Source organism: Rhamphochromis longiceps, linkage group LG12, assembly GCF_057381845.1.
Source record: "Rhamphochromis longiceps isolate RC_006_pf linkage group LG12, R_longiceps_female_GT1.1, whole genome shotgun sequence".
NCBI lineage: Eukaryota > Metazoa > Chordata > Actinopteri > Cichliformes > Cichlidae > Rhamphochromis > Rhamphochromis longiceps.
In genome coordinates, this window is record NC_140568.1 from 2,324,081 (window position 1) to 2,349,634 (window position 25,554).

The 25,554-nt window shown below is 40.2% G+C and overlaps 1 protein-coding gene across 2 annotated transcripts in view; it reads right to left on the reverse strand.

Annotated features, from left to right (window-relative positions):
• The window catches only part of adgrd2 (adhesion G protein-coupled receptor D2), a 56,129-nt gene that overhangs the window by 21,982 nt on the left and 8,593 nt on the right, over positions 1-25,554 (reverse strand). For both annotated transcript variants that reach the window (XM_085424323.1, XM_085424324.1), the window contains exons 6-18: positions 25,222-25,316; positions 23,933-24,214; positions 20,601-20,712; positions 16,453-16,587; positions 16,221-16,329; positions 9,106-9,211; positions 8,965-9,020; positions 8,690-8,816; positions 8,438-8,541; positions 8,106-8,208; positions 4,291-4,444; positions 1,463-1,596; positions 23-138 (exon numbers count right to left, since the gene is read on the reverse strand). In XM_085424323.1, coding sequence (XP_085280449.1) covers positions 23-138; positions 1,463-1,596; positions 4,291-4,444; positions 8,106-8,208; positions 8,438-8,541; positions 8,690-8,816; positions 8,965-9,020; positions 9,106-9,211; positions 16,221-16,329; positions 16,453-16,587; positions 20,601-20,712; positions 23,933-24,214; positions 25,222-25,316 — 1,633 coding nt within the window. The remainder of the gene's footprint in view (positions 1-22; positions 139-1,462; positions 1,597-4,290; positions 4,445-8,105; positions 8,209-8,437; positions 8,542-8,689; positions 8,817-8,964; positions 9,021-9,105; positions 9,212-16,220; positions 16,330-16,452; positions 16,588-20,600; positions 20,713-23,932; positions 24,215-25,221; positions 25,317-25,554) is intronic.

The following is a 25,554-nucleotide window of genomic DNA, read 5'->3' on the forward strand; positions in this document are numbered from 1 at the left end:
TACAAACTTTATTGTATCTCACCAGGTAAGGTCATAGGTTTGCATCTTTGATGCTGAGCTTGGACTGAGCATCTTAGCACGGCGACGAGCGCTGGAAACAGTCACCATGACAACCCGACACAGCACAACCGCATTGACCTGCAGGCAGAGGACAACAGCATCAACACGGCCTCCGGCAAACACAAGACGTGCCACTGCAGAACCACTTGGCCTCCAGCTCACATGAGGAGGAGGGAGATGTTCCCCTTCTGCTCAGGCTGCAGGAAATCAAATCACAGCAAACAGCATTCAGTGAATGCAGTGTACGTGATTTCAGTTTGCACAGCTCCTCGCCTCTGTCAGGTGGAGGGAACAGAATATACAAATTAAGGAAACACTCACTGTTATGATTCTGCAACAAATCCAGAATGACCTGATACTCTCATTAAGACATCCAGGTATTTGTTTATATATTTGTATTTCTATTAGTAAAATTTACCGTATGAATAGGCAAACCAAATAAATGCATTTTGTCATAAAGCATTTTTAATAATCTTTTAAAAATATAAAATTTGCATTTTTTGCCCCCACATTTGAGTAGCAGGTTCTTTGCAGCTCCTTGTTGATGCATTGTGATGTCATTTTTGTCTACTCTCCAGTTTGTGTTTGGTTTGGTGACTCTGTGTTTCCCTCCCTGAGCCTGGATCTGTTGAAGTCTTCCCATTAAAAGCGGGTTCTTCCTTCCCACTGTCTCATAGGGAATCATTTGATCTTTTGGATGATAATATTCTCCTCTAATATTGCGGTGTTTTAACCTTATAAAATGAAGTGATTGAAAAGAATGGGAACTTATATGTAACACATTTAAATATTCTTAAAAAACATAAAAAACACCACACAAACAGACACATAAGACAAAGTGTAAAGTCTCTTCATCAGGATATAAGTGGCTACAAATAAAAATGTTATTTTTTGTAAACTTTCTTTTCAATCTCACATCACTTGAACCTTCTACTGTTAAAAACGACTCTGTTAGTAACAATAGATGATCTCTAATTTTTTAGTATAAGGATAGTTACTTATGTGGTTACTGTTGGCTTAATTATGGCAACAGCATTCTGTCAGATTATGTCTAAGATTTATTACATCATGGTGATGGTGGTGGTCAGAGGGCCCGGTGGTGCCAGTGTCCGGCAGCCTCGCCTCTGTCAGTGCGCCCCAGGGTGGCTGTGGCTACAATGTAGCTGCCATCACCAGTGTGTGAATGTGTGTGTGAATGGGTGGATGACTGAATGTAGTGTGAAGCGCTTTGGGGTCCTTAAGGACTAGAAAAGCGCTATACAAATGCAGGCCATTTACCATCTATAAACTTTCATGAAATTTGGAACAAAATGTGCGACATGAAATTTTGTTTGCTTGGCCAATAAAGATACTGAATAGAATGAAAATCAGGGACAGATACAGCAAAAATAAGATTACATACTGTCAAGACAAATATCACAGGTCCCACAAAGGCCCAGATTGTATCGGTCTTCACATTGAGCCAGCAATGATCGTCTGCTTTGTATTTGTCCATGGATATCACCAGGGTTACCCCAACAACCAGAACAGGCACACCTGAAAACAGTTTAATAGCAGAACAACTGCATATCAAATAATACTATGAGTTATAGTTATAGTTCTATATTTTTACTTCATTTACAGTTTTTTGTGCTTATTAAATTGGTTTTGGGATTTTTGTCTCAGTTTGGTGTGGTATATTACATTATTAGTATGTTAGTGTTCGGTTTTTAAATACATCATTTTTATTATAATGTGTGCATTTTTCAAGGAAATTTTATAAGAAGTTATAAAAGACACAACAGATGTCACGTCTCATCCTCAATGTGCGCCAACGCTCTCTCACGCCAGTTCTTCACACAAAGACCAAATCCAAAGATATTTCCTCTAATTTTAAATTATTTACTTTTGTAATTCCATAATATGAAAGTTTTGTTTCTAAAGTTCTGTTTTTACTTGTAGTTTTTAGTTTATCGTGCTGAACTATACCAGCCTTGCTGTGCTGGTGTCACAGAGGCGACACGTTTAAAGACGTTGCTTCAACAGAGGAGCGCTATGAAGCCTGTCCCACTGAATGTCTCCTCTGAAGGGTAACTCTGCACATCTGCATGGAGAGATGAGAGGAACACCTGAAAACTGTTTGTGCTTCACTTCTCATCATATGACAAAACACGCAGACTCACAGATGGATCTGGGAAGTTTGAAAGTCAGGTGCAGGAAACTTGTTTTGTTTGGTTTGTTTGCTATTTAGTAGGAATCATGTCTAGAATATAAAAGAGTTCATCTGCAGTTTGACTGATTAACTACTGTAAGCATGTGTAACATGTGGCTTTAGACAACATCAGGGCTCGCCATCATTCTGCTTCTGCACATCTTTCACAGTTTCACTGGCCACCAGTACCAGCTGAGCCAAGCTACAGATCAAAACACAGTTTGGTTGTTGGATGACTTCTGTGCCGTAGTGGTATCTAGTGACAGCAGACATGAGCACATGTTTGAAAGGAATGAAAGTTGGACAAAGAAACATAAGCAGAACTACTTAGTGGCCACTATGTGCTACAGTGACGTCTACATTTTACACTTTTAATGTAGCAGCATCTTCTCTAGACTCAAAGTAAAGCTAGTTAACTCAGTCTTCTTCCCAATCATTGTCTTATTCTTGTAGCAGCTGAACTACGTAATGTAGCTTTAAAAGTGACCTTGTCAGGGATTTGTGAACGCACAGAAACAATAAACGTGTACTCTCTCTGTGGTTAGATTATCTGTATCCTTTGAGGAACCACTTTATAGACAGAATAATTTGACACTGTTGTTAAAGCAGCTGTACCTATTTTTGTTGTTAATACAAATTTCGTCAAAATGTCATTCAGACTGCTGAAAGACTGTGACGGACTTTGCAGTTATTACATTTAAATAATGCACAAATAGCCCAAAAGGTGAGTTTGTAAGGAGAGCCAACCAAACCAAAACTAACTGTCTGTTTAACATACACGACCATTCTTGTTGTATTTATGCTGCTAAATGTTGTTTATGCTACACTGAGCCCACTCAACAAAGTGAACACTTTACTATCATTAAGGCCACTTTGGTGAATATTAGTGATGTGCACAAAAGCATCGGCTCTTTGTATTAACTGTCTTCCCACATCCATCACACACAGCATCACTTCTATGCTGAACGTAAACGCAGCTATGATCTGTGAACAAGTCAAGACTGTGCGTTTTGTGCTCTAATGTTTTGTGACTCGGGTTTCTCATTGGCTCCCACTCTTGCGGAGGCGTAGCACGCACATGAATGAGAGGCGGGAGGCGATTGTAGTTCCTATTAACAGGGTGTTTCCGACTATCCCGCTAATTGCAGAGTTTACTTTTGTCTGGATGTCATATTTACGATTAAAAACAAATTTAATCAAGATAGATATTTACATTTTCATATAGGAATTGATCCTGAAACATGAAACGCTGGTAACGGAAGTATAAATATTTCAGGATTGCGTCACTACCCCTCAGTCAGTGAGTGAGACGAGGACAGCGGTGAGGAGGAGAGTGCGAGTGCATCGCAGAAACACATACATATAACTGACAGCAGCAAATGAAGCAGCATCTGGCTGCAGTTTAAAGAAGCAGATACTAAGAGGAGAAATCACATCAGCCCATCCAAGCTGAGGCTTCTGAGTTTTCTGAATGTCAGCCTGCACTGAGGACAGACTGCTGAGTTTGTTCTGCTTCTGTTCAGTGGATTTGTAAGAATCCTGCTTTTGAAACAGAACAAATACACTAAATTAGGCAATTATAAGGCTTCTCATAAAAACGCTAAATGCAAAAGGGTTTATCAACACACAAAGCATTCATATTTGCCAAATAAAGCTAAAATATGAGGCTACAGATGATAACAAATTAAGAGCCATTTGGGAGCCGTGCCACAAGAGCCGGCTCTCTGAAGAGAGCCAAACTTCCCATAACTAGTAAATATTTGAAGATTTGGGAAGATGAAGAGTCTTTCTGCCATTATCAGGAGTTTATTTGAGAATTAACTGTTATAAAGTTTTGTGATATTGTAAAGTTGATTTGAAAAGATTTTATTTAAAGATGATGAAATGGAATTAATCCTTGTTGGACTTGTTGCCACTCACTCAATGGCGACACTCTGAGTTTCTAATCTGATATTAAGTTTTTAGAATGAATGTTTCTTTCTGAATGTCATAAACCAGACTGAAACTTGACAAGCTGCTTCAGTGAGATTAGAGTTTACCCCAGCCAATGGCATAGTAGACTTTCATCCTGCGGTCCTCGCTGATATTGACAGACACGACTTTACTCCACAGTAGCAAGCCCTCCACCAGCATCCAGGAAAAAGAAGCCATGAATAAGAGATGAAGTAGTGCAGTCACCAGGAAGCATGCTGTCTGCAGGATTTAAGGAATACAAAAGCAAAGGTGAGCTGTGGGCTGAGCTGCATTGTTAATTACCTCCCTGAGTCATGGATGAAAACGATTTTGTTGGTCATGTCTTTGCAGATTTTCATAAAACATAGCCATTAATTACTGGTTAATGGTTATACTTAAAAATTGTGCTAATGACACATGGCTGTATATTTCTGCTATGCTCACAGACTACTCACAGCATGAAGTCATAACATGCACTTATATCATTTACTGCAGTGCACTTTCTCTGCTGAGTCACTGATCAGACTATAAATAGATCCAGGCAGATCCAGGTAGTAATCAACTGGCCCGCACATATGATTAGCCAGGGGCGGAGCGGGGGTGTGGCTTAATGGGCTTAAGCCCGGGTTGTTTTGTCAGAAGCCCGGGGTCTTTTGGAGTGTAATTTTTTCATAGTTAGATGCCTGGCTGACAACTGTATAAAGCAAAAACTACACACAATATTCGAAGCACATAGTGCACACTGTGGGAATTTACGACTGTGCGTGAATCCCCCCTGATATTGGTATGATCCGAGCTCAGACAGTAAGCGACTGAGCGAGGGGGCGGGGCAGCTGCTGCCTGCGAGTGCGCTGTTGGAGAAACGCAGCCAGGCAGACAGAGAACTGAAGTTCGACCAGGTACCAAAGCAAATCATTCGTACCGTACAAATAATGTAAATATGACGGTGAATCACGAAAGATTGATATCAAACTGATCACTTGACCAATATTACGTTACTCGCTCTTCAAGTGAATCAACAAATGGCGAAATGAAAAGCCGAACAACAACAAAGCTGTTTCTTTAGAGAGTCTCAGCTTACATGTGTTTATTTCATATTTTCAGTTGTTTCCCTCCACGGCTAAACAAAGCGTTTCAGTTGTGTACTGATGAACACAACAATGGACATAAGGAGCTTCTTTCAAAGAAAAACTCAGGTAGATGTTATTTTATATATTATGCTTTGTATGTTGTTCAGTATATTTCTATGCAAAACAAGAGGAACTTCAACACAGCAGTATATTCACAGCTGAAACCAGATATTTACACTTTATGGAAAACACAAGAACAGTTTTTTTACTGTACAACATCAATTTAAAGTAAACTTGTTTTGTTTTGGGTAAATAAATATTGAAATATCTTTCGAATTAGTTAAATGTCCGAATAAAGAGAGACAGAGCTTCTGTTTTTATCACTTTCAAATTTAGGAGTACATGTACACTAAGTTTAATGTTAATTAATAAGAAACTGCAGACGATTCCATCCTGAGCTGAAGAAGCTTCTGATAGGTTCGTAGAGTCCATGTGAGTAAACTGGTGGCACAGCTGTGGATGCATACAAGGCAAAACACAGAGCCTGTTTCTGTGACATGGGAACATCAAGAGATGTCAACCAAAACACCAGGAAGAGAACTGTGGAGCTCCATAAGTGTGGCTCAGAATAAAGTTAACAAACATGTTTTTTATATTTATCAATCTAAAAAAATAAACATTTAGTCTGATTTGATGTTACAATTAAAAAAGTGTTTTTATCTGAAGAGTAAATATCTGGTTTCAACTGTATATTTGATGATTTTCAGCACAAAGAGGGAGAGAGAGGAACAGAGATGAACAAGAGCAGGTGAGACTCACATGTTAGTCAAATGGTTGTTTACCAGAAGTATCACCGTATCACAGGTCCTCATGTATCTCGTACCTAGTGTTTCTTTTTAGGTTTGCTATTTTTCAAATTCTATATTTATTAAGTTCTGCAGGCTTGTTTGCACAACAAGGATAAATAATTATATAAACTTTTCTCAATCTAAATATTGTACTTTGGTAGAATTAAAAAATAAGTGTAGTGCAGGTCTATGATGATTTTTAGTGCTGCTATCATCTAGTTCTGATTCTGGTTCTGTCTTGGTTAAGTCCTCAGTAGTCCTGATTTTGAACTGTTGTAGTCCTGTTTTAATTCCGGATCAGTTAGCTGTGTTTTTACTCACAGACCCGACTCTTGGAACGTCAGACCCGATGCCCTTTTCTGTCAGTTCTTGCCCTTGGATGCCTCTGCAGAGGAGACCACTATATTATCGCCGCCTGTATCGCTGGATTTCTGATGTGGGAGAGCGAGTCCCAGGTTCCCTGATCCAGGTAACGACCCATCCTCAGTTTGATCCCAGGTCATCCATTGGTGGCATGCGGCCAGGTTCACGTGCTATCCAGACTTGGACTGCATGATAATTTTCCTGCAATGTTTGTTTTGGTGGCCTTCCCTCAAAAAGGATGACCGGGAGTATGTGTCAGCTTGTCAGGCGTGTGTCCAAAGTAAGGCTTCCAGTTCCATGCCCGCAGGATTCCTCTTGGGGCATTGGACCCACATGTCTCTGGACTTCATCACCGCCCTTCCTCCTTCAGCAGGTAACATAATTATCCTCACTACTGTTGACCACTTTTCTAAACAACCCATTTTATCACCCAAAGTGCCATCCGCACTGGAGATGGCCCAGCTAATGACTGATGATGGGCTCCAGCTGCATCGTGTCAGACTGTGGCTCTCACTTTGCCTCACAGGTGAGGAAAGAGTTCTGCTCCATTCTGGGAGCCCAGATTTCACCCAGAGACTAATGGTCAGGTGCAGAGGACAAATCAGGAGCTGCAGGCCTCTCTTCCATACACCTGGAGTTCCCAGGTGGAACTCCAGGTTGGCCTGGGTCGAGTATGCGCATAACTCCCTGACATCCTCAGCGACTGGGCTCCCGCTATTGATAGGCTATCAGTGATTCTTGTTGCCCTCTGTGGAAGGTGAGTGTTTGGTACCACCTGTTTAACACCATCTCGGCAGGTGTTGGCAACTCAGGAGGGCGACACAAACAGCCCTGCTCTGGACGAAAGAGCAGAATAAACAATGTGCGCATCGCGGTAGGACACTTGAACCGCGTTACTCACCTGGTCAAAAGGTTTGGCTTTCCAGCAAGCGTTTTAGGTACAGACTGAATCCCGCAAACTCTCTCCTAATTACATCGGAACATTTGAGATCGACTTTCTAATTAACCCTGTCACAGTTTGTTTGTTTGCAACATGTGCATCCATGTTCCACGTCTCTCAGCTCAAGCCCACCGTTTCCAGCCACTGTAAATAAGTTCACCAAACTTCATTCTGAGTCCGCGATTGAGTCTTTTAGACTCTGACATAAAAGGAATACAAACTGAAACATAACCACATGACAAACATCATTTTATTCATTTAAATATGAAATGTAGTGAAAAAAATCTTCGTTATTTGCATATTCTTCACACTTAAATGTTTCAGATAAAGCAATTATCAATAAACAATTAATAATAAATTATCAATTTATTAAGAGCAAAAAGCTTTTTACAAAATCCACATTCTGATAGCGTAGGATTAGGATCAACACTGATGCTGATATCGCTCTAAATGACCTATAAAAATTCAGATATTTTCCACTTGGGTGTCCAAACAGGATTTTTCTTTGTTTTTAAATGGGGGATATTCATTTGCTCTTCCTTAAACCCCAGCTGGGTTTGCCAGTAAATATTAAGAACATAAAGTTACAAAGTTCTCAGGATTTAGAAATTGCTTGATTTAATTTCATGTATTTTTATTTTTAAAACACTTGATGTGTTCAATTATATGCAAAGACTCACCTCGTTTTCAGAAGCCCAACTGCTGCACATCAACAGCAGCTCAGCCACTCCCAGAGCAACTATAAGGTTCTTATGGACAGTTGTGCGGTCTGATTTAGGGACACTGTACAAACACACACACGCAAGGACACACAGTAAAAATATGTGAGCAAAGCTCTTACAGCAGTTCTCGGGATTAAAAAAGTTTTACTGCGATGCTGTTCACACATCTACAGAGCACAATGTTCTGCTTTTTTCCGCTCCATTTATTGATGGGAATCTAGCAGGGTTATATGAAATGCTTTTCACCCTTGATGCTTTACAGAGTGCACTCTGTGACGTTTGTGACTCACCCCACGGAGATGAAGAGGATGAAGGTGAAGAGGAGGCCACACAGAGACACTCCACAGCCAATGAACGTCAGCACCTGCAGAGCTTTTTCATTCTCTGGGCTCCTCTGACACAGTAACACCCATTTACAGACACACACACACACACGCACACACACACAGAGCAAATGTTGTATTAATAGCTCATAGTGAAGATGAAAGCACAAATAAAATCCAGAGTACCACAGCCGTGACAGCTGAGTAGAGGAATATTACCTGGGCTTCATACACCTGCAGCAGTAATGCAAAGTTGGTGGTGTGGTTGCAGTAGCACACAGTATATCCATACTGCTTGGACACTATTTCACAGCCCTTGGTATTCCACCACCCACCAGCGTCTGGGCTAATAAGACACAATTTATTCAACAAACACAATTTACATATGTACATCCCCATTTTTGATTAAAAAATTACATTTATTCTGGTTTTATGGGGAATTTAAAGAAATTCAAAATACAAATCCTTAAAAAAAACCTGTAATTTTTACTTACGTTAGATTAAAATCCCAGAAGGCACACACGGGATCATACACAGTACCATCTGGATTCTGTAGAACATATGAGAAATATGAATATAGTTATAAAAAATGGTAGACATGTACAGTTAGCAGAAAATAGAGAGATTTTGTTGACCTGTACTCTATGTTGGAGCTGGAAGCGAACTGCCATGCTAACTGGTTGGTCATCTCCCAGTACTGTGGTAGAAATGACTGAAGAACCCAAGATGGTGCCTAAATACCTGGTTTGGCACAAAAGATTGTGAATTCTCACAGTGAAAGCACACAAGGTAGAACCAAGTATAAAGAACAGGCACCAAAACCTTTTATCTGAAACAAATACTGATGAATCTTTGTACGTTTGTAAGGTCTTTACCTTACAAGATAAATCTACTGCTGTTGTGATTTGGTGCTGTACAAAAAAAAAAAACTGAATTAAATAACCTGAGGATGAAATTTCAACAGAACAGTATGTAGAAATGTTGGGCGATCGTGGCTCAAGATTTGGGAGTTCGCCTTGTAATCGGAAGGTTGCCGGTTTGAGCCCCGGCTCCGACAGCCATCTCTAGACCCAGCAGTCTTAGCTAATTATAGGCCAACCTTCCTTTCATATCAAACATCCTTGAAAGAGCAGTTGTCAAACAGCTAACAGATCATCTGCAGAGGAATGGTTTATTTGAAGAGTTTCAGTCAGGTTTCAGAGCTCATCACAGCACAGAAACAGCTTTAGTGAAGGTTACAAATGATCTTCTTATGGCCTCTGACAGTGGACTCATCTCTGTGCTTGTCCTGCTAGACCTCAGTGCAGCGTTCGATACTGTCGACCATAATATCCTATTAGAGCGATTAGAACATGCTGTAGGTATTACAGGTACTGCACTGCAGTGGTTTGTATCATATCTATCTAATAGACTCCAGTTTGTGCATGTAAATGGAGAGTCCTCTTCACACACTGAGGTTAATTATGGAGTTCCACAGGGTTCAGTGCTAGGACCAATTCTGTTTACATTATACATGCTTCCCTTAGGCAGCATCATTAGAAGACATAGCATACATTTACACTGCTATGCAGATGACACCCAGCTCTATCTGTGCATGAAGCCAGATAACACACACCAATGAGTTAAACTGCAGGAATGTCTTAAAGACATAAAGACCTGGATGGCCGCTAACTTTCTGCTTCTTAATTCAGATCAAACTGAGGTTATTGTACTCGGCCCTGAAAAGCTTAGAAATATGGTATCTAACCAGATTCTTACTCTGGATGGCATTACCTTGGCCTCCAGTAATGCTGTGAGGAACCTTGGAGTCATTTTTGACCAGGACATGTCCTTCAATGCACATATTAAACAAATATGTAAGACTGCGTTCTTCCATTTGTGCAACATCTCTAAAGTTAGAAATATCCTGTCTCAGAGTGACGCTGAAAAACTAGTTTATGCATTTATTACTTCCAGGCTGGACGACTGTAATTCATTATTATCAGGAAGTCCTAAAAACTCCCTGAAAAGCCTTCAGCTAATCCAAAATGCTGCAGCAAGAGTCCTGACAGGGACTAGAAAGAGAAAGCAGATTTCTCCTGTTTTGGCTTCCTGTTAAATCCAGAATTCAAAATCCTGCTCCTCACATACAAGCTCTTAAATAATCAGGCCCCATCTTATCTTAATGACCTTGTAGTACCATATCACCCTATTAGAGCACTTCGCTCTCGCTCTGCAGGCCTACTTGTTGTTCCTAGAGTATTTAAAAGTAGAATGGGAGGCAGAGCCTTCAGTTTTCAGGCCCCTCTTCTGTGAAACCATCTTCCAGTTTGGATTCAGGAGACAGACACTATCTCTACTTTCAAGATTAGGCTTCAAACTTTCCTTTTTGCTAAAGCATATAGTTAGGGCTGGACCAGGTGACCCTGAATCCTCCCTTAGTTATGCTGCAATAGACGTAGGCTGCCGGGGATTCCCATGATGCATTGAGTTTTTCCTTTCCAGTCACCTTTCTCACTCACTATGTGTTAACAGACCTCTCTGCATTGAATCATATCTGTTATTAACCTCTGTCTCTCTTCCACAGCATGTCTTTATCCTGTCTTCCTTTTCTCACCCCAACCAATCACAGCAGATGGCCCCGCCCCTCCCTGAGCCTGGTTCTGCTGGAGGTTTCTTCCTGTTAAAAGGGAGTTTTTCCTTCCAACTGTCGCCAAAGTGCTGCTCATAGGGGGTCACATGATTGTTGGGTTTTTCTCTGTATCTATGAAGCGCCTTGAGGTGACTTTTGTTGTGATTTGGCGCTATATAAATAAAATTGAATTGAATTGAATTGAATTGACAGTCTCGGTCGTTGTGTCCTTGGGCAAGACACTTCACCCGTTGCCTACTGGTGGTGGTCAGAGGGCCCGGTGGCGCCAGTGTCCGGCAGCCTCGCCTCTGTCAGTGCACCCCAGGGCAGCTGTGGCTACAATGTAGCTGCCATCACCAGTGTGTGAATGTGTGTGTGAATGGGTGGATGTGTAAAGCGCTTTGGGGTCCTTAGTGACTAAGTAAAGCGCTATACAAATACAGACCATTTACCATTTAGAAATGCTGCCATGTTCTGTCAGTTACTCTGGGAATGTTACTGTTGAAATGCTTCTGAATGCAGCGCATTTTTAAAATAAAAGTGTATTATATATTATTATACAGATTATTTCATATAGATTTTCTGCTATTTTGCAATGCATTCAAGCAGATAAGGACTCTTTTTTTGGAGCCTTTTCTGGTCTTGTTAACTATAAAGAGAGAGCTACACCTTTTAATATGATGTTTTTTCTGTTTTTGACTATCATGACTATTTACATTTTAGATTCTAACTGAAGGCATCAAAACTATGAATGAACACATATGTATGTATTAAACAAAAAGTGTGAAATAACATGAAAAAACATGTTTTATATTTTAGATTCTTCAAAATAGCCACCCTGTTGCTTTGACTACTGCTTTGCACGCTCTTGGCATTCTCTCGATGAGCTTCATGAGGTCGTCACCTGAAATGGTTTCCAACAGTCTTGAAGGAGTTCCCAGAGATGCTGAGCACCTGTTGGCCCTTTTGCCTTCACTCTGCAGTCCATCTCATCCCAAACCATCTCCACTGGAATTAGGTCTGGTGACGGGAGGCCAGGCTATGTGGCGCAGCACTCCATCACTCTTCTTCTTGGTCAGGATGCTGTGGTAGCTATGATGGTTCAGTGTGCCTTCAATGTTGAAGGCACAGTGTGTCAACAGTGTCACCAGCAAAGCACCATCATAATAACATTCCTCCTCCTCCATGCTTCATGATGGGAGCCATGCATGTAGAGATCATCCATTTCCCCGTTTCTGTGTCACACAGGTGGAACCAAAGAGCTCAAATTTGGACTCATCAGACCAAAGCACAGATGTCCACAGGTCTAATATCCATTTCTTGTGTTTCTTGGCCCAAACAAATCTCTTCTACTTGTTGCTTTTCCTTAGTCGTGGTTTCTCAGCAGCTATTTGACCATAAAGGCCTGATTCACACAGTCTGCTCTGAACAGCTGATGTAGAGATGTGTCTGCTACTGGAACTCTGTGTGGCATTAATCTGAGGTGCCGTTAACTTGTGATTTCTGAGGCTGGTGACTCGGAAGAACGTATCCTCAGCAGCAGAGGGACTCTGGGTCTTCCTTTCCTGCAGCGGTCCTCATGTGAGCCAGTTTTGTCATAGTGCTTGATGGTTTTTGCGACTGCACTTGGGGACATATTCAAAGTTTTAGCAATTTTTCGACTCACTGACCTTCAGTTGTTAAAGTGATGATGGACTGTCCTTTTTTTACGTAGCTGATTGGTTCTTGCCATAATATGAATTCTAACAGTTGTCAAATACAACACAACTGATGGTCCCAGCTCCATTAAGAAGGCAACAACTAAACCCTCACAAGGCACACCTGTGAAGTGAAATCGAGTTCAGGTGACTACGTCATGAAGCTCATTGAGAGAAGGCCAAGGGTTTGTACCGCTGTCAACAAAGCAAAGGGCAGCTACTTTCAGAAATCTAAAATATAAGACATATTTAGAGTTATTCATCAATTGTTTCTTTGCTACATAATTCCATATATCTTGCTTCATATAGTTGATGTCTTTGGTATGTATCTACAATGTAGAAAGTAATACAAATAAAGAAAAAACAATAAATGAGAAAATATAGCAGATCCCGGGAATGACATCGGAGATCTCTGTCCAGAAGAGCGCAGTCCTGGGAACAGCTAAGATACTGCGCAGGACCCTCAAGCTCCCAGGCCTCTGGTAGAGGACCCGAGCTTGAAGGATAAACCGCCCGCAGGGGCGTGCTGGGTGTTTGTTTGTTTTTTTGTATATATATATATATATATATATATATCCTCAGATACTCAACTAATCAAAGTGATGTCATGACAAAAATGAATGACCAACAAAACATTTTTTCTCCTTCATTTCTGTCAAACACAGCTGTATGAGACGTTTCTCGCGGTTAGTATCATGGTTGCTAGGCAACCTGAACAGCGCTACGTAGGCTAGACCGTCCCATTTCACAAGCCTCTCACTTCCGCACTTCTCGTACTTATAGTATGCACCGTACGTAGTACGCGTAGTGCGCGTACTTCAAGCGTGCAGACCCTGAATTGGGACACAGCCAGAGACTAAATACACATAAGAGATGATCAAGGGAAGTGGAAACACATGAGGGGGAACAGCTGATACACATGAACCTAATGACAGGACAGGGAAAGTGAAACTACATACACTGACATTAGACACAGACTTTCAAAGTAAAACAGGAAACATGGGGATTATTATTGTACTTAACACATGTGAGTAATAAGCGTCAAACTAAGACTGAATTGCTTATGAGAGTGAGCCTACTGGACAGTTTCAACTACGCCTTTTTCTTTGTAACTCAACTTCAAAAGCCAGGATTCTGGGGTTGCCTCAGTACTGTTAATGCTGAGTCCGTGTTTTGAGGGTACCAGTCAATAAAACTTGATGTTGAGCCATCTGTTTGTTTAAAAATTACTGAAATCATTGATCTGAATTCACATTTTTACCCAAATTTGAGCCAGCACACCGGGCTTCTCTGAGAAGTCAGAAATTAATCACCTTTATTATAAAATAGTAGATTTGACTAGAACATAATTGTTCAGTATTTAGCACGTTGCTTCAGAGAAAGGAGGCTATCTGATTGAATTGCCCGGTCAGCTGGGACCTCTCTGCATGGAGTTTGCATCTCCCTGTGCCTGTGTGGGTTCATATGCGTGTTAGGTTAATTGCTGATTCTAAATTGGCTATGGATGTGAGGTATATAAATTTCAAAGAAAACAGCAAGTTGACTGTTATTCTAAACCATTCTGAGTCATCATTAATTTGTTGTCTCCTCCTGCAGAGTAGTTCACCCGCCGTGTCTTCGTGCAACGCAGAAACAGTAAATGGATGGTCTCTACATGCATGGTTTCCATCATGAAGCATGGAGGAGGAGGATTGTTGTTATGATGTTATGAACACACACTGAGCCAGCATGGCTAACACAAAATCTTGCAGCAACATGCCATCCTGGTTTGCGTTTAGTTGGACCATCATTTATTTTTGAAAAGGTCAGTGACCCCAAACAGGCCGTGTACGTGTTATTTGACCAAGAATCGAATTTGAGTCCTTCAAGACTTTTGGAAAACATTACAGATGACGACCTCATGAAGCTCATCAAGAATGTCAATGTGTGTGTGTGTGTGTGTGTGTGTGTGTGTGCATGTTCTCTCTATTTTTATATTATAATAATAAATGATCCAGTGTTTTAATATTATTTTAATCAAACTTGAATCAAGATAAATGGTGTACTTTTGTAAGGGATGTAATTATTTTTACATCTGTGTACAGTGTGAAATTCTTAAAATAAAAAAATAGGTTATAAGGTGAAAAAAACTTGATGCAGTCTAGCAATACATTTTTTATATAATAATGTAATACCAGCCAGGTTTTCTTTTTTCAACTAGAGCATTAAAATTTCTATAGCACACTGGATTAGTGTATCCTGTATCACTTTGAAATTCCTTGATGTCTTGGTTCCCAACATTAAAAAAGTATTTGGTGTATTATTAAAACAGGAAAATAGTCATTTACAACCTCAGCAAAAAGCTAACTGACTAAGCTATAACCATTTCTGTACTGAAATAAACAGAGAAATTTTACAATGCACAAGTTCACTGGTTTCTCCAGCTTCTCACTCTGAAGCCAATAACTGTATCTTTAGTTTTCATGAAAAAGTTTACATAAATATACAGCTGTAATTTTTCATTTTGACAGATAAAGCTAAAACCTTGAGTAATAACTGATTGTAATTTGGTGGTTTTCAAGCATGGGAGGTGGAGATACTGTATACCTGTATACTGGTGTTGTGGGCAACATGGGGAAATGCCTCAACTACTAATAAGTCACAGGTTAGCTGACCTGCTGCTGCTGTTCTGAGCTTTACTTCTTTATTCAGCTGAATTGAAATTATACAGTTTATAAGCTGATATTTGATGAGCCACGATGGCTATTCTTCAGCTCCGAGTCAGTATAAAGCTTTCAAATCATTAAATTGGACTTTAGCAAGAATCATAATATTAGATTGAAATCAAGAAGCAAGTCATGCTGAAATGCATCTAGGCCAGGCATTCTCATAGTGAAGAGTGCTGCGGCTCACTTAAAACCACAGTGTTTTAATGCTTTGATGTCATCAACAAAATATGTGGCATATTGTCTAAAGTCTTAGATTTTGTCTTAAATCTTCACACTAATCAAAATATAAGAGAAAGTAATGTATTTTCTTTGAAACTTTATCCAAAAATGATCAACAATACAGACTGTTGGCTATAAACAGCTAATGCAAGCCAGTGATATGCAGAGTGTTAAATGGGAATAAATGATCCAGGTGCTTATTGGGACAGTTGCTTTGAAACATGGTCTAAATTAACTGCAATTTCATTAAAAACTATATGCACCAAATACCCAGTCGAAATTCATCTAAAAGAATTATTTCAACAAATCAGGTTTTAAAGCCTTTTGCCCGGGAGTTACTTCTCTCACATAACTCCAGAATAATCCTCCATATAAACGTGAACATAAACTGCAGTGCTGTAAATTATATTGAAATTTTCATTTTATCAAATGTCAATGTTTGCTGAAAAGTCCCATCTTTTTACATCACAGTCACAACTTTATGGATAACACATGACAGTGGGTTAAACTTTTACCTTTGGCTGCCATCAGTGACGGTGGGCTCCATGGTGATGTTCTCCTCAGGATTGAAAAAAGGCCGCAGAGAGCCGTACCACATGTTGACCAGCGTGAGCTTATGGAAACCTGCACATGTGATAAAATACGATGGCAAAGGTTTGTCAGGTTGAACCAAGAAAAAGAACATGTTTTGTTTTTGCTTGCTTGAAGAGCAAGACAGGGAAGATGGTTTTTGTAGCAATCTCCAACCATTGTTATGGAGATCCTGCATCTTCTGATGTGGGACTGAAATACAGTCTAGGATGGTTGGCGTCTCTGTTTCAGGTCCACAGAAACTCGATCCTCTGAATACTTCCTGCAGCTTCTGCTGCTGCACCACCAATTCTACGAACAGGAGTAAAAAGGTTTAGATACATTATTCATCATTTTAATGCTTATAGTACATATTACAACTCGTGTTATATTCATTTAGTAACACACGTTTACACTTTTTCAGTAGCAGGTTTAAACCAAAGTCTCAAAACAATGACAATAATGTGAATTACAAAGACTGAAAACATCTTAGCAGAAAGCTAAGATACAGAGGTGGGAAGTAATGAAGTACAAATACTTTGTTACTGCATGTCAGCAGCACTTTCAGTTATCTGTACTTTACATGAATATTATTTTTTCTGACAACTTTTTACTTTTACTCCCAACATTTTTAACACAGATCTGTACTTTCTACTCCTTACATTTTCAAAGCAGGCCCGTTACTTCAGGCTCAGCAGTATCATTTATAGCGTTTATACTTAGCAGGTAAAACTGGGCCGAGTGCATGTGTCCATATGTTGTAGTCGAGCTTCTAGAGGAATAAACATGAGTAATGTTTCTACACAACGTAACATTTGTACACATTTTCACCCAGCCCAACAAACATCAGCAAACACACAAACTGTTTGTGTGCAGTTAATATCACATATAGTATAATCTTACAATAAAATATTAGTCATTCTCCCTGTGAATAATACGTTTTGCTTTCTTACTTTGAGTACATTTCAGAGACTGTACCTTTTCACTTTTACTTGAGTAAAGAAGTAGAATCAGTACTGCAACTTTTACTGGAGTATTTTTTAACTCAAGTATCTGTACTTCTACATAAATACAAAAATGTCTGTACCTTTGCCACCTCAGCAAGATAGAACATCTTCCGTAGCAACATTATTTCTATACTGCACCAAACCAGGACTTTAATCTAATAATAGACAGTTTCTTGTTGCAGAGGTGCTTCAAGCTTTATAAGTTTTACAATTTTGTATTTTTACATAACTCAAACATCATCAGAAATTTAAAAAAGTCCTGAAAGCAAATAAAACAAACCAGACAAAGAAATGAGACCAGAATATTAGATTGTAATTATTACATATCTGTGAGTGGGAGATCACATTTGCGGCCTTTTGCTTTTAGTATCAGTGACTTTCAGACTAAATATTATGTTATTATTAATGTTATTATTAGTGATAAGTTCAAACTAAAGATGTCACCCAGAAGCTACACAGTTGCCATTTTCTTAATAATTTTTCCACCAGAACTCTGAAGTGATAACAGGAAACTGAACACGACCTTGTGTTGTGAGGTTTTGTTGTCATGTAGTTTTGTCTCAGACTCTCTATAATTCAATTACAATTCAATTCAATTAATTACACAAACTCACAACAGTCACCTTGAGGTGCTTTATATTGTAAGGTAGACCCTACAATAATACACACAGGGAAAAACTGGGGGGGTCATATGATTGTTGGGTTGGGGGTCAGCTGCTTTATGGTGTGGGTAATAAAGTTCAGAGAATTTGTTAGTGACCATGTTTACATTTGGCTCAGTGAAGTTTGGACTTTACTCTCATATTTTATTTTTTATTTTCTCCATGTTTTATTTTTCAAGGCTAAGAGTGAGCATTGTTTACATGCTTATTGTTTTTCCATCGTGTTTTTTAATTGCTACGACCAATGCTGCATTCATGTGTTCATCCAGTCAGTATATATTAAAAAAATACTATGTTATTTTATCCCAAGACCCAGACCGCATGCAGTGTTTGTTATTGATTCTTTGGAATTGAACTGAATTGTATTCAGTCTGAGAGCATCTGAGTTTTGTTACTTATGTTTCTAGTTTTGGTTCTTGTTTGCTTTCATCTCTGTTCCATTTTTCATGTCCAGTCTGTCTTTGTCTCGTCTCTGTGTCCTGCCTCCATCTGTCTGATCTGTGCTTTGTCCTTTTTCTTCCCAGTCTGTCATGTCTCCATCACTGTTTATTCCCCAGTTGGTTAAATCAAATGAAGAATTGAATTTATTTCTTCTCCTCATATACAAGGTCTTGAATATTCATGTCCCATCACAACTTAAACACCTCACAGTACCTTATCGCCCCAACAGAGCACTTCCCCCTCAGACTGCATCCTATTTGTGGTTCCTGGGTTTTTAAAAGGAGAACAGGAAACAGCTGTCATGCCATCAGCTGTCAGGACCCCTGTCTTGTAGAACCAATTCCCAATCTGGATTCAGGAAACAGACCATCTTTCTACGTTTAAGATTAGGCTTTAAATTTTCCTTTAAAAAAAAAAAAAAAGCTTATAGTTATGCCTGGATCAGGTGACCTTGAATACATCCTTAGTGATGGTGCAATAAGCCTAGGCTGCTGTCGGCTTCCCATGATGCACCGAGTCTTTCTCCTTCACTCACCTCTTTTCACTACCTCTCTGTGTTTATCCACCACTTTGCATTCAATTGTTTGTTATAATTAATCCCTGGCTCTCTTTAACAGTCTGTTGTGTTCTGTCCTGCTCTTTCTCCTCATCCCAAACCGATCGTGGCAGATGTCTGTCCCCCAGTTCTTTCTTCCTGTTTTTCACCTGATTGTTGGGGTTTTCTCTGTATTTTCGTAGGGTCGTTAATATAAAGCAACCTTACAATATAAAGCGTCTTGAGGAGATTGTTGTGATCTGATGATAGTAGATGACAGCAACGGACAGGCTGTAACAGGCTGAGCGAGTTAAAATGATGTCACTCTGCAGTGATTCTTCATATTCTTCTTTTCCATTGTCAGCCAGTGCTTGTTCGTGGGTGGGGGGGTCATCTGATTGTTGGAGGCTTCTCTGTATGGGACTTAATCCAGTCTCATCCTTGTCTTTGGACTTACTGTAAGACTTTGTTTTGATGGTGTTGATTTATAGCGGGCCAATAGTGATTTGATTGGTAATGTTATTTTAATGGAGAAAGACAGAATATAAATTAAATATCTATATGAATACAGATCCATCCATAGACAGACATGCAGCCAAGTGATACACCCAGCATATCTACACAGCAAAAACTCCAGAGTTAAATTAACACTGGAGAGTGTCTATATGGGTCCACACCTCTGAGTGTTAAATTAACACTTTTGACAGTGTTATATGTTTAAAAGTAACCTAGTCAGTTTTGAAGATTAACAATGGCTAACACTGAGCAGTGCTGATCTTCTAACACTGGAAAATAACTCAAAATGTTAGAAATATTCCAGTGTTAGAAAATCAGCACTGTTCAGTTTCCTCAGATATTGTGTCATATTAAGTTAGTGTCACATAGTGAAGAAAGGTGAAAAATTACTATACAAAGTGACCATCAGCAGACGAGAAGGCATATACTTAACTTTAAAATAAACACAGGTACACAGGTGTGCATTGTTTGTTTGTGGAGAATTTGTTAAAGCAGTAGCCAATCAGCTTTAATTGTCATAGTTGCACTGAGGACATCAAAATCCACAGGACAATGGCAGATTTTACCATTTGAGCAGTGCAATAAGGAAGTGTCTAACAGATCAGTTTAAACATCGTTTGGATACAGTTTAATCCATAAGTGTCTGAATAATAACAGTGGATTTCATTAAAAACCATCCTTATAGCTCAAATGATACTTGTCAACTGAACTGGCTGCAGTTCCTAAACAGCTAATTCAATAGTTTTGTTAAACAGTGTCTTATGATCCATGTTCATGAATACACGCTGGAAAAAAGGTCTACGATCTTAAAATTAAAGCTAAGATACATTCTGCAGTTAGTCATAGTATATCATTTTGTTAAACGTGTATTTGATTATCAGTACAAAACTCCTTTTTATGTTCTATTATTGTGTTTCTGTCATCACTGGTGAATAGATCTCATCTTTCTGAAGGTCATTTGTTACATAATTGCATTTTTTCAGAAGCTTTCTAAAACTGCTTGATGATGCCTGTATCTGTTATACCTTTGTGTCCAAATTCCTCTGCTCTATTTTCACATTTAAGCCATTCTAATGTGTGTGTGTGTGTGTGTGTGTGTGTGTGTGTGTGTGTGTGTGTGTGTGTGTGTGTGTGTGTGTGTGTCAGAGAGAGAGATAGACTCACTGATGTTGGGGCTGCGGATGGTTAGGTGATTGGTCTCTGCCATTAAGCGAGGGCTCAGGCTGGTCACCATGTGGTCAATGCGTTTGACCACATCCATGGGGCCGTTCACCACCTCAAACACAGACCACGAGCAGGTTAGCAGCAGTGACACGTGCCCACTATGGCCTGCTCACGGCAGTCATCAAACCAAAGAAGGCAGGTCTCAAAATGGCCATTCATACAGTACTTTTATCCTCTTAACTGTTTCCCACACTGTTGCAGCAGAACTGGGCACGTACACACCTCAGTGGATGGGCCTATAATGCAGCGCACAATCAGAGATTTCCTGTTGTCTGTATTGAAAACCTGCATTCTGATTTCAATTTGCCCATTGAAGAACTGAGCCTTGGAGACAGCTGGGAGCAGAGCAAGAGAGGGAGGTTTATGGATGAGCACATGCACAGCTTTTTTAAATGGCTCATCATTGAGTCTGCGTTGAGTTGGCCTTGGAGCACTGCGAGTTCTGAGGGGGAAGGGAGGCAAAGTGCTGAGAGAAACACTTGTCATAAGGCAACCTTTATACAGATCCATACACATCAATAGTGCAGAAGCAGAGGAGGAAAAAATAACAGAGTCTGGTGACAGAGATGAGGGAAAACACAGTGCAGCGAGTGTGAAGAGGGTTACATGGATGCTTTTACTCAATAATTAGAGAAAATTTGGGAAAATCTGGATGACTAAGCAATGACTTGGAGGCAGACTTTAAATTTATCAGCTCTGTTCTTCATCACTGAAGCTGATGTTGAGCTCTTGGAACAACACAAACCATAGAAGCATACTGTCCTCTGGTGGATTTGAAGGAAAATAACACCTATGTTCCTACAAAACCAGTCACTGGAGCGTAAGTGGGACAACAGCCTTTCTCTTGGTCCTCACACTTCCTATCTTTTGATACTGAGCAGTGATTAGACCAGTGCTCTCTTCACCAAATTATAAAGGTTGGGCAAAGCCAATCTAACATGTAGCATCTTTTATTTAGCATCTGACGAAGAAAAGAAACATCACCAATCCTGGATCAATCAAGAGTCAGCTGTCTCATTCTGGAAAGTGCAGCAGGCAGGGAACCACTTGTACAATTAATTAGTTCTCAAAGTTTAAAAAGTTATTTTAGCATAAAGCAGCTTCGCAAATTAGGGAATGTAGTCACAGGTGTTTACGTAGCAGTGAGGTTGTAATGCCTGGGTCCTGAAAGTGTGGCCCATGGACCATCAATATAAATATAATATGATGACCATAAATAATAGAAAGTGTACCAACAGTTATGAGATTCAGCAAAGCATAGTGACATCTAGAACAATTTCTACACGTCTTTAGTACATTTCAGTTTTCAGGTACAAGCACTCTCCTTTCTTGCCATTATCCCCTCGTTGAACCTGGGATTGGGTCATGTGACATGGACTGGGTTTTATAGCACTTTTCTACTCTGAGCACTCAAAGATTGTACGAAAGCTGCCTCATTCACATAAGCACTTTTTTTTTTTTACTTGAGTCCTTTCTATACTCTGACGGATGCATCGGGTTAGTACCCTGCCCGAGGACAATTGGCACGTAGGGGCTTAAGTTGCAGTGCCATTTAGCAGCGTTATGGCTTGAGTGTAAACATTCCTCCTCATTCGTTCTGTCCTGGCAGCCGCACATGGCAGCTTGTTATTAAGGTGGCTGGTTCCCCTGCTGTCCTCCTGGCTGCAGATGCGTAACGTTTGCTGTCTGTCCTACAGATTCAGGAGGTTAAACTAGCTGAATGAGCTACCTTCCTGAGGACCAAATGGTTCCATCAGATGTGTTTCTACTTCCAGGAGGTGATGCTCCAACTCAGGATGCAAGGGTAGACGTTCCTGAGCACCCTGGGTGGGAGTTTGAAGCCCTTTAATCATCTGAGGTACTCATCAGGACTATATCCCTGAAACTAATTTTATGTTAATTGCATATAAAATTCAATACATTTTCAATAGGCTTAACAAAAGGTTTGCAAATCTATATTTAACTGTTTATATTTAGGGATGCGACTTCTGTGGATGATACAAGTGTTACGTCTGTGTGTTTTTGGTGCTTTCTAAAAGTTAGTACTTCATACCTCAAATACTTACAAACAAAGGAAATACCAGAATTCGATCTGTGTGTGCATCATAGAAGAGGACAGTGAATTCATTTTTGCTTCTAAATGTATTTTGAATTTATCAGGATCAGCTCTTGAATAGAGAACCACACACACACTCTTAAATCCACTCCCACGGTGAATTTACAGATCACCAGTGAACCCACTATTTTGTTAGTTACTTTAACTCAAGTTACTTTAAATACATGTAGCAAAGGTTTAATTCCAAATATAGAGAGTACTAAACATCAAAACAAACAGAATAATCAGCGATGAGTTAAGCAGACGTTTCCTGCCTTGCCTCCATTTTAGCCACGTTGAGCGAGAGAGCAGGAGTTTGTGCAGCAGTTCTTCAGCATATACAAAGAATAATGACCCTTAAAGACTTGTTTCCCATTTAGAAGCTGCCATTATTCCATTTATTTGAAAATCTATTCCTACTACTTGAGCTTCGGATCCTTAAAGGAAGAGTGGGTTAAGGCTGACAACTACATTCTTCTGTCTGACTGTACAATAGTAATCAGGTCAGATGTAGAGTTATATATTGCACACATTTGGAAACAAAATATGCATTAATTCCCTGAGAGATGGAACATGATCCCTAAAGTTTAGAATAACTGTCGTAGGCTATGGTTTGGGCCACATCCCATTTTTCCTGGCTGTATCTTAATTGGCCCGTGGGGATAAATAAGGTCTTTCTGATTCTGATTCTGGCAAACTAGAAAAAGTATCCTGAACAATCCTGAAAGTAATCATTTGGCATCTTCTACCTTTACGTTTATTCTAATAACAAAAAGAGGGAAAGATTTTTTGGTCTTAGAGGAACTGGCTGTTCAAAAAGAAGATGCTGAAGAGAATGATGACTGTGTTTATTTGTGAATGAGGGTAAATGAAGCTTTGAGTACTCAAGTAGAGTAAAAAAGTACTATGTAAGAATCAGTCCATTTACCCTTTATCCATCAGTTTCCTTCTGTTCACCCAATCCTGGAGTGCGGGCTTGCTGCAGCCTCTCCCAGCTATCACAGGCTGACAGGCCGGTACACCCTGACCAGGACTGCCACAGGGCAGGAAAACAAGGAACTCTAAGCACTTCTGGTACAGTCTGAATGACAAGTTGAGGTTGTGTAAAAACTTCTGATATTGCGACACTGCAGGTAAAAACACACAGTCAGTATCAGAGTCACTCCGTGTGAACTACCTCTTTGATGGCTTGCCACTTTAAGGTGTCTTCTTCACTGATGATGCTGTCAGCCAAGCTGATGAAGTGCTGGCTGAGCTCCTGTATGTTGTCCTGGCTGTAGTTAGTGTCATGGGTAAATGGCTGTGAGGGGACGTCTGCAGTTAGAGACAGAAGCTGTATGAGGGACATCATGTCTGCTGGCTGCAGTCCCTCGTCCCGGGTGTCCTCCAGGGCCTGGACAGAGACGTCAAGCAGGGCAGATGCCTGGGCCAGGCTGCTCAGCCCTGATGGCAGCATCAGCTAGGAGAGGACACAGCGACGCTGAGTTTTTAGTGTGATTAATATTTACTAATAACTTTCTGTGACATCAGGTTGAGTTCATGTGTTTTTATTGGTGTTTTCCTGTTGGAAAGTGGAAAAGGCCTGATAAAGAATAAGAAATCAAATTTAAAAAGTCTGGATACAGTCTGGACACAATTATTGTCACAATTATCATAAATAGCACAATAACAATATGATCACAATGTGTTTAGGAGGTGAAAAATAACAGTTGTGTTATTAGTCAGCGTCATCTCAGATTTATTTTTCATTTTAAAAAAATGCAGATTCATGTAGTTGGCAGGAGACACTAACTGCACAAAAGCATACAAAAAGAAAAAACAGTCTGATTTCCTAATGATAGCATGACCTGTATATCACTGACACACTATCAATATTTCATTTTCATATGTTGCAGTTACCCCTCCGTGAATCGCTCCCTTATCGTGGTGGAGGGGTTTGTGGTAGCGTCTCCCTACCAGGGGAGACCAGACAAAGAGTCATTCAGACCCACTATGAGCAGAGATCAAGGGAATTGTCTGCCTGCCTCGGGTAGGGTTACCGGGGCCCTGTCCTGGAGCCAGGCCCGGGTAGGGTGTGTGTCTGGTAGCAAGCCATTAGTCCGGGTACAGCCTGAAAAAGGGACATGAGCCCACCCTCTTGTAGACCCACCACCCTCAGGGGGCGCATTAGGGGTTGGGTGCAATGTGTTCTGGGCCAGGGGAGGCTAGGGGCAGAGACCCTGGCGGACCGATCCTTGTCTACCAGAACTAGCAATTGTTACATGCAATGTCACCTCTCTGGTGTGGAAGGAGCCTGAGTTAGTGCAGTTGAAAGGTCCCAGCTAGATAAAGTCCACCTCAACCCACGGTGTGGGCTCTGGAACCAGTCTCCTGATACTTTTCAATGCAAAGTATGTTACTAGATTTAAATAAAGATATAAAAAATGCAGTGCAGTTATAAAACATATAAAACATGTAGAAGTGTACCTGGCTCTGGTTGGAGAGCTTCATCAGCTGGCTCATGAAAGCAGTGGGCTGAGAGCTCTGAGAGTCACTCATCTGCTTCATCTTCAGGTAACGCTCTGTGCCAAAAACAATATGACATGAATGTAGGTGATATATAGTAAGAGCAGCATGCACTGCTGCTCACAGATCATTACTCAGTCCTGGGCCTGCTGCAACCTCCGAGAGTACAACACTAAACCCAAATCAAAAGTGACCTCCCGTACTTAGAGCTCAGATAGTGTGATTTAGTTACAGGAGGCAAAGAACTGAGACTTTATTACTCAGTATTAATGCTCAGTCGAGGACTGTAACTCC